Source organism: Ranitomeya variabilis, chromosome 1 (genome assembly GCF_051348905.1).
Source record: "Ranitomeya variabilis isolate aRanVar5 chromosome 1, aRanVar5.hap1, whole genome shotgun sequence".
In the NCBI taxonomy this organism is placed as follows: Eukaryota; Metazoa; Chordata; class Amphibia; order Anura; family Dendrobatidae; genus Ranitomeya; species Ranitomeya variabilis.
In genome coordinates this window covers 979,179,279-979,192,441 of record NC_135232.1, presented here as the reverse complement: position 1 = coordinate 979,192,441, position 13,163 = coordinate 979,179,279, and the positions used below count along the sequence as shown (strand labels likewise).

The window sequence follows — 13,163 nt, the reverse complement described above, 5'->3', positions numbered from 1 at the left end:
CCCCATTTTGGAAACTAGACCCCCCAAGGAACTTATCTAGAAGCATAGTGAGCACTTTAAACCCCCAGGTGCTTCACAACTTGATCCGTAAAAATGAAAAAGTACTTTTTTTTCACAAAAAAATTATTTTAGCCTCAATTTTTTCATTTTCACATGGGCAACAGGATAAAATGGATCCTAAAATTTGTTGGGCAATTTCTCCTGAGTACGCCGATACCTCATATGAGGGGGTAAACCACTGTTTGGGTGCACGGCAAGGCTCGGAAGGGGAGGCGTGCCATTTGACTTTTTGAATGGAAAATTAGCTCCAATCGTTAGCGGACACCATGTCGCGTTTGGAGAACCCCTGTGTGCCTAAACATTGGAGATCCCCTACAAGTGACCCCATTTTGGAAACTAGACCCCCCAAGGAACTTATCTAAATGCATAGTGAGCACTTATAACCCCCAGGTGCTTCACATAAGTTTATAACGCAGAGCCGTGAAAATAAAAAATAATTTTTCTTTCCTCAAAAATGATTTTTAGCCCAGACTTTTTTATTTTCCCAAGGGTAATAGGAGAAATTGGACCCCAAATGTTGTTGTCCAGTTTGTCCTGAGTACGATGATACCCCATATGTGGGGGTAAACCACTGTTTGGGCGCACGGCAGGGCTCGGAAGGGAAGGCATGCCATTTGGCTTTTTGAATGGAAAATTAGCTCCAATCATTAGCGGACACCATGTCGCGTTTGGAGAGCCCCTGTGTGCCTAAACATTGGAGCTCCCGCACAAGTGACCCCATTTTGGAAACTAGACCTCCCAAGGAACTAATCTAGATCTGTGGTGAGCACTTTGAACCCCCAAGTGCTTCACAGAAGTTTATAACGCAGAGCCATGAAAATAAAAAATAATTTTTCTTTTCTCAAAAATGATTTTTTAGCCCCCAATTTTTTATTTTCCCAAGGGTAACAGGAGAAATTGGACCCCAAAAGTTGTTGTCCAGTTTCTCCTGAGTACGCTGATACCCCATATATGGGGGTAAACCACTGTTTTGGCACACGTCGGGGTTCGGAAGGGAAGTAGTGATGTTTTGAAATGCAGACTTTGATGGAATGCTCTGCGGGCGTCAGGTTGCTTTTGCAGAGCCCCTGATGTGCCTAAACAGTAGGAACTCCCCACAAGTGACTCCATTTTGGAAACTAGACCCCCAAGGGAACTTATCTAGATGTGTGGTGAGCACTTTGAACCCCCAAGTGCTTCACAGAAGTTTATAACGCAGAGCCGTGAAAATAATAAATGTGTTTCCTTTCCTCAAAAATATTTTTTTAGCCCAGAATTTTTTATTTTTGCAAGAGTAACAGGAGAAATTGGACCCAAAAGTTGTTGTCCAGTTTCTCCTGAGTACGCTGATACCCCATATATGGGGGTAAACCACTGTTTGGGCACATGCCGGGGCTCGGAAGGGAAGTAGTGACGTTTTGGAATGCAGATTTTGATGGAATGGTCTGCGGGCGTCACATTGCATTTGCAGAGCCCCTGATGTGCCTAAACAGTAGAAACACCCCACAAGTGACCCCATTTTGGAAACTAGACCCCCCAAGGAACTTATCTAGATGTGTGATGAGCACGTTCAACCCCCAAGTGCTTCACAGAAGTTTACAACTCAGAGCCGTGAAAATAAAAAATCATTTTTCTTTCCTCAAAAAAGATGTTTTAGCAAGCAATTTTTTATTTTCACAAGGGTAACAGGAGAAATTGGACCCCAATATTTGTTGCTCAGTTTGTTGTGAGTACGCTGATACCCCATATGTGGGGGTAAACCACTGTTTGGGCACAAGTCAGGGCTCGGAAGGGAGGGAGCACCATTTGACTTTTTGAACGCAAGATTGGCTGGAATCAATGGTGGCGCCATGTTGCGTTTGGAGATCCCTGATGTGCCTAAACAGTGGAAACCCCTCAATTTTAACTTCAACACTAACCCCAACACACCCCTACTCCTAATCCCAACTGTAGCCATAACCCTAATCACAACCCTAACCCCAGCACACCCCTAACCACAACCCTAACCACAACACACCCGTAACCCTAATTCCAACCCTAATCCTAACCCTAATCCCAACCCTAACCCTAATCCCAACCCTAACCACAACTGTAACCCCAACACACCCCTAACCCTATCCGTAACCCTAACCACAAGCCTAATCTTAACCCTATTTCCAACCCTAGCCCTAATTCCAACCCTAACTCTAATTCCAACCCTAACCCTAAGGCTATGTGCCCACGTTGCGGATTCGTGTGAGATTTTTCCGCACGATTTTTGAAAAATCTGCAGGTAAAAGGCACTGCGTTTTACTTGCGAATTTACAGCAGATTTCCAGTGTTTTTTTGTGCGGATTTCACCTGCGGATTCCTATTGAGGAACAGGTGTAAAACGCTGTGGAATCCGCACAAAGAATTGACATGCTGCGGAAAATACAACGCAGCGTTTCTGCGCGGAATTTTCCGCACCATGGGCACAGCGGATTTGGTTTTCCATAGGTGTACATGGTACTGTAAACCTGATGGAAAACTGCTACGAATTCGCAGCTGCGGATCCGCGGCCAATCCGCTGCGGATCCGCGGCCAATCCGCTGCAGATCCGTGGCCAATCCGCTGCGGATCCGCAGCCAATCCGCTGCGGATCCGCAGCCAAATCCGCACTGTGTGCACATGCCATAACCCTAACCCTAACCCTACCCGTAACCCTAACCCTACCCCTATTTCTAACCCTAGTTCTATCCCTAACCCTAGTGGAAAAAGAAAAAAAAATATTTTCTTTATTTTATTATTGTCCCTACCTATGGGGGTGATAAAGGGGGGGTTTATTTATAATTTTTTTTATTTTGATCGCTGTGATAGAACCTACCACAGCGATCAAAATGTACTTTGTAATGAATCTGCCGGCCGGCATATTCGGCGGGCGCACTGAGCATGCGCCCGCCATTTTGGAAGATGGCAGCGCTTATGGAGGAGGCGGACGGGCACCGGGAGCCTCGGTAAGTATAAGGGGGGGGGAGATCGGGGCACGGGGGGGAGATCGGGGCACGGAGGGGCGTCGGAGCACGGGGGGGTGACATAGGAGCACGGGGGGAGCGGACAGGAGGACGGGGGAGCGGAGCACAGGACGGAGGGGACTACGGGACAGATCGGTGGCTTCACTTCAGTATTTCCAGCCATGGCCGATGATATTGCAGCATCGGCCATGGCTGGATTGTAATATTTCACCAGTTTTTTAGGTGAAATATTACAAATCGCTCTGATTGGCAGTTTCACTTTCAACAGCCAATCAGAGCGATCGTAGCCACGGGGGGGTGAAGCCACCCCCCCTGGGCTGAAGTACCACTCCCCCTCTCCCTGCAGATCGGGTGAAATCGGAGTTAACCCTTTCACCCGCTCTGCAGGGACGCGATCATTCCATGACGCCACATAGGCGTCATGGGTCGGATTGGCACGGGTTTTCATGACGCCTACGTGGCGTCAAAGGTTGGGAAGGGGTTAAGCATGATAATAATCCCAAGCACACAGCCAGGGCAAAGAAGGAGTGGCTTTGTAAGAAGCATATGAAGGTCCTGGAGTGGCCTAGCTAGTCTCCAGATCTCAACCCCATAGAAGACCTTTGGAGGGAGTTGAAAGTCCATGTTGCCCAGCGACAGGCCCAAAATATCACTGCTCTAGAGGAAATCTGCATGGAGGAATGGGCCAACATACCAGCAACAGTGTGTACCAACCATGTGAAGACTTACAGGAAAAGTTTGACCTCTGTCATTGCTAAAAAAGGATATATAACAAAATATTGAGATGAACTTTTGCTAATGACCAAATACTTATTTTCCACCATAATTTGCAAAATAAATCTTGTCAAATCAGACAAGGTGATTTTCTGGATTTGTTTTCTCATTTTGACTCTCATAGTTGTTGTCTACCTATAATGTCAATTACAGGCCTTCTCATCTTTTTAAAGTGCGAGAAGCTGCAAAATTGGTGGCTGACTAAATACTTTTTTCCCCACTTTAAGTGTGCACATCCTTATTGCATTGATTCTTTCTTCTACCATTAATGTTAAAGCATCTCTATTGACACTTCCCACTCAGCGGTCTCCAAGTTTCTAACGTTCACTTCCTCCTTTGGCTTCGCCCTTTGGCTTCCACAACTACTCACAAAGCTGGCCACACACTGGACCTCATCGTCACTTGTGTCGGTTCCATATCTAACCTCTTTAATTAACTCCTCTCCCCCGTTTGACCACAACCTACTCACATTCTCTTCCCTCTCCCTTCCAAGTGCACAATCCTCACTCCACAAACTTGCACACCCTCGCAAAAAACTCAAATACCTTGATTTACACTAATTTTCTAAGTCTCTTCTCCTACTTGCAGACATAGGTTCCTTATACAATGCTGCCGCCGCTTTATATAACACCATAGCAGCATCCCTCGAATCGGTCGCCCCCATCACACATACCAAAGCACGCACGATCAATAGGCAACCCTGGCATACCAGCCTGACTGAAGCATGCATCCAGTATTTCTAAGTGGAGATGGAAAAGATGCCATTCCACTGAACACTTCATCACATACAAACAGTCTCTCACCAATTTCAAGTCCACATTCACTGCTGCAAAACAAACCTACTTATCTTTCCTCCCTGTCTTACAACCCTAAACAGCTGTTCAACAACACTTTCACTTCTCTAGTCCCTCCGCAGCACATATTCCCTCTCCTCTCAGCTGAAAATTTTGCCACATTCTTCAAGTAGAAGATTTGCAACATCAGAAAAAGATTTGACCTACAGTCCCCACAAACCCTCTTCATAACTACTCAACTCTCATCTTCCAAAACCAGCTTCTCCACCATTACAGAAGATAAGCTTTCCCCTCTACTCTCCAGATCACATCTTACCACCATGTATTTGACCAGATCCCATTCCAGCACATCCCAAACCTCACCAGTCTTCATTCCAACAATAACCCATCTCTTCAACCTATCACTAACAACTGGTGTCTTCCCATCATTCTTTAAACATGCCTCAATCATGCACATCCCCAAAAAGCCATCAAACCTACTGGAACAGCATGTCCATCTTGAACTCTCCTCCTGCTTCCACTTTGACCAGTTTTGACAACATCATTCAAATGAAACTGCCCTAACTAATGTCACCAATGACTTACTAACCACCAAAGCCAAGCAACACTACTCTGTCCTCCTTCTCCTGGACCAGTCCCCTGCTTTTGACACAGTGGACCAGTCCCTCATACCTTACCAACCGCACATTTAGTGTTTCCTACTCCCATACTATCTCTTCATCTTGCCCCCTCTCTGTTGGTGTCCCTCAAGGCTCTGTCCTTGGGCCCTCATAAGGTCCTATGGCTTCCAGTGCCATCTATATGCTGATGACACTCAGATCTACCTCTCTGGCCTAGATGTCACCTCTCTGCTCTCCAGAATCCCAGAGTGTCTATCAGCCATATCCTCCTTCTTCTCCTCTCGCTTCCTCAAGCTCCATGTGGACAAATCTGAATTAATTATCTTTCCTCCATCTCGCATATCTTCCCTACCTGATCTATCTATCAAAATAAATGAAATCACACTTTCCCCTGTCCCAAAAATCCGCTGCCTCGGAGTAACCCTGGACTCTGCCCTGTCCTTCAAACCGCACATCCAAGCTGTCGCCACCTCCTGTCGCCTCCATCTCAAAAATATTTCCAGAATCCGTCCTTTCCTCAACCCTCACTCTACCAAAATGCTTGTACATGCCCTAATCATCTTCCGTCTCGACTACTGCAACATCCTCCTCTGTGGCCTACCTTCTAACACTCTCGCACCCCTCCAGTCCATCTTTAACTCTGCTGCACGACTAATTAATCTCGCTCTTCACTACACTCCTGCTTCACCTCTTTGCAAATCCCTTCACTGGCTCCCAATTTCCCAGCGTATCCAGTTTAAACTACTAACACTGACCTACAAAGCCATCCATAACCTTTCTCCTCCGTACATTTCCGAACTAATCTCTCAATATCTTCCCTCACGTAATTTCCGGTCCTCCCAAGACCTCCCTCTCTCCTTCACGCTTTTTCGCTCCTCACACAATCGCCTCCGAGACTTCTCCCGAATATCCCCATCATCTGGAATTCTGTGCCCCAACAAGTCCGGTTATCCACCACATTTGGATCCTTCAAAAGAAACCTGAAAAATCATCTCTTCAAAGAAGCTTACAGCCTGTAATGACCACACGGCCACCTCAACACCATCGGAGCTACTGCAACCCTCACCCTACTTGTCTCCTTCCCCATATTCCTGTAGAATGTATGCCCGCAAGGGCAGGGTCCTCTTCCCTCTGTATCAGTCTGTCATTGTTAGTTTTGTTTACTGTAAGTGATATTTGTATTTTGATGTTACCCCTTCTCATGTACAGCACCATGGAATTAATGGTGCTATATAAATAAATAATAATAATAATAATAATAATAATAATAATAATTCTCTCTTACTACAGATTCTCTCATCTCTTTCAATCACCTACTTGGCCCTATCTTGGATCTCTTCATACCTAACAGAACAGACATTCAGAGTGCAATTTACCCACCACTACCTTATCTCACCCTCTGTTAGGGTACCGTCACACAGTACCATTTACATCGCTACGACGGCACGATTCGTGACGTCGCAGCGTCGTACGATTATCGCTCCAGCGTCGTAGACTGCGGTCACACGTTGCAATCACGGCGCTGGAGCGATGCCGAAGTCCCCGGGTAACCAGGGTAAACATCGGGTTACTAAGCGCAGGGCCGCGCTTAGTAAACCGATGTTTACCGTGGTTACCAGCGTAAAAGTAAAAAAAAAAAAACAGTACATACTCACCATCTGATGTCCGTCAGGTCCCTCGCAGTCTGCTTCCTGCTCTGACTGAGATCCGGCCGTACAGTGAGAGCAGATCACAGCGGCGACGTCACCGCTGTGATCTGCTCTCACTTTCCGGCCGGCAGACAGTCAGAGCGGAAAGCAGACGGCAAGGGACCTGACGGACATCAGATGGTGAGCATGTACGGTTTGTTTTTTTTTACTTTTACGCTGGTAACCACGGTAAACATCGGGTTACTAAGCGCGGCCCTGCGCTTAGTTACCTGATGTTTACCCTGGTTACAAGCGAACGCATCGCTGGATCGCTGTCACACACAACGATCCAGCGATGACAGCGGGAGATCCAGCGACGAAAGAAAGTTTCAAACGATGTGCTACGACGTACGATTCTCAGCTGGGTGCCTGATCGCAGTAGCGTGTCAGACACTGCGAGATCGTAACGATATCGCTAGAACGTCACGAATCGTGCCGTCGTAGCGATAAAAATGCCACTGTGGTACCCTTAGTTTCCCCCAAGATTCAGTTCCAGGACCCCTGCTAGTCTTCATCTACACCTTCAGCCTGCTACAGCTCAGAGTCCCACGGCTTTCATCATGATCTCTATGCTGATGACACACAGATCAACCTCTATGAATACGATATCACCTCCTTACCAACCAGAATCCCACAATGTCTGTTTGCTATTTCATCCTTCTCTGCTCAATTTCTAAAACTGAACATGGACAAAATAGAATTAAACATCTTTCCCCAATCTCACTCAACACCCCCCAACAGAGATATACATCAAAGTCAAAGGGTGCTCTCCCCAGTCCCGTAAGCTGGTTGCCTTAGGGTAACTATTGACTCTGCCCTCTCCTTCAAACCACATATCGAAGCCCTTTCCACCTCCAGCTAACTGCAACTCAAAAATATTTACAGGATCTGTACATTGAGGCTCCAGTTCAAAACCTGAACCATAACATACAAAGCCATCTGCAACCCTTCTCCTTCACACATCTGTGACCTAGTCTCCCGATACTTACCTGCACGTTGCCTCTGATCCTCACAAGATCTCCTTCTCTACTCCCCTCGTCCCACAATCGCATACATGATTTCTCCAGTGCATCCCCCTACTCTGGAAGGATCTACCCTAACATATCAGACTCTCGCCTACTGTGGAAACCTTCAAAAGGAACCTGAAGGCCTACCTCTTCTAACAATCCTGCAATCTGCAGTAACACTAGCTTTACTATACCGCTGCATGAACCACCTCTTCCCTCACCTACTGTATCCTCACCCATCCCTTGTAGACAGTGAACTATTGTGGACAGGGTCCTCTCTCCTCCTGTATCAGTCAGTGACTTGTATTGTTAATGATTACTGTACGTGTTTTTTTTTTATTATTATGTATACCCCTTTTCACATGTAAAACGCCATGGAATAAATGGCGCTATAATAATAACCTGGCTTGTCATGATTAATGTTGAGGATTTTCTATGTTATTTCCCTGCAACAAATGACTATCTAGGTAGTGTTTCCATGTGTCTTAAAGTGACCTACCCAATGGTGCTAGTCGTTGGATAGGCTAAAATCTTCTGGAAGACTACAACTACTATTTATTCTATATAGCGCTACTAATTTTCACAGCGCTTTATATACATCATTACTGTCCCCAATGGGGCTCACAATCTAAATTCCCTATCAGTAGGTCTTTGGAGTGTGGATGGAAACCCGAGTGCTCGGAGGAAACCAACACAAACATGGAAAGAACATACCAACTCCTTGTAGATGTTGTTCTTTGTGAGACTTGAATCTATGACCCCAGTGCTGCAAGGCTACATTGTCCCATTAATGGGCCATTCACAAGAGTGTATATAAAAATGCCCAACCCTTTTAAATACTCTATATCAAGACTGCATATTTGACAGACCAGAATTAGTGTAAGAGTTATGTTTCTGTTAATATTCCGATGCACAATCTTTCATCACCTTTGCACTGTAGTACCTACTGAGTTGTAAAAACTTTCCACATATAAATAAATCCACCTTATAAAGAGGGAGGATTAAAAACTGAAGGAAACTTGCCTCATGCTAAGCAGAACATCTCCATCACGAAAAATAAACAAGAGGATATTTTCTTGGGTGACATCATGAAAATTGGCCATCTTTTCATTTGCAAAAAATAAATCTGGTTTCCACAGACACTTGAACATTGTCGGATCCACTGTAAGCGCATCAGAGCCTTTAAAATCATTGGGAAGCTTTAGTCGGGGGTCATTCCATCTCTGCCTTAGAAAGATGTTGACTCTGTAGTCCTGTAAAAAAAAAAATGGAAAAAATTTGTACTTGCTGTAAATGTGGTAACAGTCTTTGATGGACATGTTCACATCATCATTATCTCATCATTTAGTATTCCAGATTTATTGAGGTCACCTAACCACACCCGGCAAAATAAATGAGAATTTATTACATGTAAAAAAGCAACTTTTCCATCTGGTGGTGTTTTTTTTGTTTAAGATAATATTTTTGTTCTATTTAATTAATGGATATCTAACATATTATAATTTGCAGAGGACATTTATCAAGTGCAACTGAACTCAGAGTAGAAAGTGGGCATGACTGCCGTAAAAGCAGCCACTGTGCCCAATTCCTTTGCAGCAAGAGATGTTCTATGTAGAAAATATTAGGCCCCAATTCATCAAGTCCAGATAATTTCTTGCTGATATTGATGGGGGGGATTTAGGCAACAGACGCTACTGATTCATTAAAGGGTGCCCCCATGCACAACAACAGAAGTCTTACTCTAGTCTTTAACTTCGTAAGATATCTAGCGTAACAAATGCCATAACAGGTCATGAATTAGACGAATTGTGGAGTAACGTCCCCGTTGTATCCAGTTGCACCCATTTTGCCAGAACTAGGAGAACTTGAAGTGAAAGTGCAAAAATTTGCCAGATTTTGCGCTACAATTTTACAACTTTTCAAAGCGATTTACGTCAGAATTTGGGAAAAACTGTTCTAATGAATTGTGGCCGTAGTCTCAAAGATCATGAATACTCCAAACCCTACAATCTATGTAAATATGCTCAGGCTTACAAATAACAGTAATATGCAAAGTGCCGTAAAACAGAAAATTCCATAATTTGGTCAGGTCTGCAGCCAAGGAAGGCAAACATGCTTCTGGTTAGCGGTCTGGGTTAGCAGCAGGACTGATCTTAGCACGGTCGGTCGAGGAAATATTCTGCGTATACAATATCAATTACAGTGTAATAAGGAAAGACTTCCGCTCCCGCTCTGAATGTTGTGGTCTTATTCTAACAGTCCAAGTCTAATTAGAAGTTCAATTATAGGTCTTCTATTTACAAACTAATTTTCAAGTCATGTTCCTAGCCGGCCATGAATGAGCTCATTAGCTTTGCGAAGATGCACTTTACAACTCGCCACCTCACAGAAGATAATTACATGTATAATGTGTGTTATCAGCATCATACTTTAACAAGTGCTAAATGTAATTCCAAGATTAGTATTCTCCAATGCACAGCATTTCTTTTTCATATCCAAGTCTATGCCAGACTTGTTACACTTGTATTGTTTCCATGTTCAATTATATTATTCATATTCCAATACACAAAGCTCTGCAAGAAGGAAGGAAACAGCCCATTATCTCCTATACGCACCAGATACTAGGAGAAGTTACTTCTGAGATTGAAAACCAAGTTCGGAATAAATTGGTCTCATTAAATAGAAGTTTAGGAGAGTTTAGATGTAGCTAAAATTCCAGATAGGAACCCAGACATAAAAACAAGAATGGCACTAGGCTGGTGTTTGGTAATGGGCCATCTTCCCATCTTTCCCAACTTCTGCAGAACTATACATAGAGCCACTTTCCTCTCCATAAAGCGATTGAGAGATTTTCATATTTGATACTCATTGGCATATTCCGCCTGTTTGGGGGTGGCGGCCGGCGATCTTTGCCTTTCAGGGGCCGATGAATGGCTTTCTAAGCAGAGATGAATATTTATGGTCGCGCAAGATCTCCTCAGTCAATTTTTTTGCTTCCTTGTAGATGTGTAAATGTTCATTTGTATTTTTTATTACCTCCCCTTTTTCAATATACAGTAGTTTACTAGATATAATACATGTTAGATCTGAAAGGAAATCTGTCACCAGGTTTTTGCTACTCCACAGAGACCCCTGATTCCAGCGATGTGTTGTCATTGTTTTTTCTGCTGCAGATCTAGCAGTTCTCTGAATGTTCAGCCCTGTATAACCCCGACCACACGACAGACTGGCCGCGTTCTACCCCTGTACGGTGTATGCAAAAAACTGCCAATCAGTAGTGGGGTTGGGTTATACAGAGATCATGAATATTCTTGACTACCTGGCAGCAGATTTACTAGTCCTCGAATGATGATCCCCTGCTGATAAAACAATGTCACAAAAGATACACTAAGTGACATAGCTGAAATCAGGGTTTCTGACACTATGTTAGGCTTCTCTCTATTTGGCAAAAACCTTGATAAATTCCCTTTAAATGTAATTTTTTTGTTGTGACCTTGTGTCTACGCAAAATATTCCATCTGGTATTTGTTTACATGCTCCTTTTTTCCGCTTTTACTGGATCACATTTTACAGAACTACTGTATTTAATCTACCTGTGCTTGCATATATGGCACTCTCTCTGTTGATACAGTGTTGGATCCTCAGTTTTGATATTTAAATTGTGTTGGACCTAATATTATACTTTAGTGCATTTCCCTATATTGAATGAATTGGGCTCCTGGTTACTTAGGGATATGCAAAATATTTAATTTTCAGTATATGATATTATGCAAGTAGATATTTTCCTATCTACAAATGGCTAGTATAAGAATGTTATTGAGGAGTGTGAGAGGCATGGGAACGCCTTGGAAAAGAGCTCACCAGTTGGCCTCTAGATGTGTACGGTAACTGCCAAGAGGGCAAATACTCAGAACCCCAGTGAGAAGAATAGGGAACAATGGCTTTGGACGGGTAAGATTTGCAACTCTTGAAGGAGCATCTGTTCTTTTCTAGACAGTCACAGCAGGGAAATCAGACAGTGGATCCGGTAGTTAATCAAAACTCTGCTTCCCTTCCAGTGCTCCGCACTGTAGATAAGATTGGAGGTGGGCAGAGGGTTTGGTGACAGATCTTGTTGGGGATTCTGCATAGTTTCTCCAAGTGTTAACCAGAATTATAACAGTCACATGTCAACTCCTCTGGGGAAGATCTGTCTGAATATCTTGGTAAGTTAAAATTTTCCAACAGTGAAACCAGAAAGGCTAGCAGCCCTGAAAGCCCCTATTAGTGCTGATGAGAGGACTATGGCCTTGTCCTTGGATCATGATGGGTTCCCACTGGAGTATAGAAGAAATATCTCAAGATCAATCAACTTAGACCGCATGAAGTTTATTAACCTTTTTTTAAGTGTGGTCATCCTGTGGACTTTTTACGTTGCTATAGTTTTTGTAATATTAAAACCCGATAAAGATGCAGCAGAGTCTATCCCATAGGTCCAGATCTCTTAAATATTGATTATAAAATCGAAACAAAACTTTTGGGCTACATACCAAATAAGGTGATCTTGGATATAATACATTTCAACCAATGTGGTTTTATGACAGGGAAATCAAGGTCTGATAACAGGTCACAGACCTCTTGTAGTTTTCCAACCTCTCTGGTGTCACAAGACACGGCCAAGGCTCTCTACTCAGTAGAGTGAGGGTATTTAGTTTTAGGTTTGCCCACTATTTTGTAAATGGGTTTCCATACTACAACATTCCCTTAGAAACTGAATTCACATAAACTGCTTATGGCCATCACTGTTCCCCTTGGACAGAAAAACAAGACAGGTATACTCTATGCCCTTTATTTGCAATTGATTGCCTGGCCATCAAATACCAGCTCCGAAATATCATGGAATAAAAGTTGGCTCTACAGAGGACAGAGCTGGTCCTTACGCACATGATTTGATTTGGTTTATGTCAGACCTCACACTCTCTTTACCTCTAACCATGGATATTATTGACACTTTTGGCAGTTTTTCTGGGCTCCATTTCAACTGGCAAGAAAAATTAATAAAATTAATGTTTATGCCTGTTAGAAGTGATTATTGGGTGGTCAGAGAAGAATTTTGTTGGTTACAAATTGTGGCTCACTTTAGAAATGAATATACCAAATATTTAGAGATTACACCCAATTATATGATCTTAATATTTACGCTCTAATGGACTTCTTGGAGGATAAGTTGGAACTAGAGAGGAGTACAAAGGACAGATATTAGCAAAAT

At 43.5% G+C, this 13,163-nt stretch overlaps 1 protein-coding gene across 3 annotated transcripts in view; it reads right to left on the bottom strand.

The window, feature by feature from the left end:
- GLRB (glycine receptor beta) overlaps positions 1-13,163 on the bottom strand; it is a 159,100-nt gene that overhangs the window by 37,718 nt on the left and 108,219 nt on the right. For all 3 annotated transcript variants that reach the window (XR_013219997.1, XM_077279400.1, XM_077279401.1), the window contains exon 5: positions 8,939-9,168. Coding sequence is in view for 2 of the 3 variants with exons in the window: in XM_077279400.1 (XP_077135515.1) it covers positions 8,939-9,168 (230 nt within the window). In the remaining variant the exon portion in view is untranslated. The remainder of the gene's footprint in view (positions 1-8,938; positions 9,169-13,163) is intronic.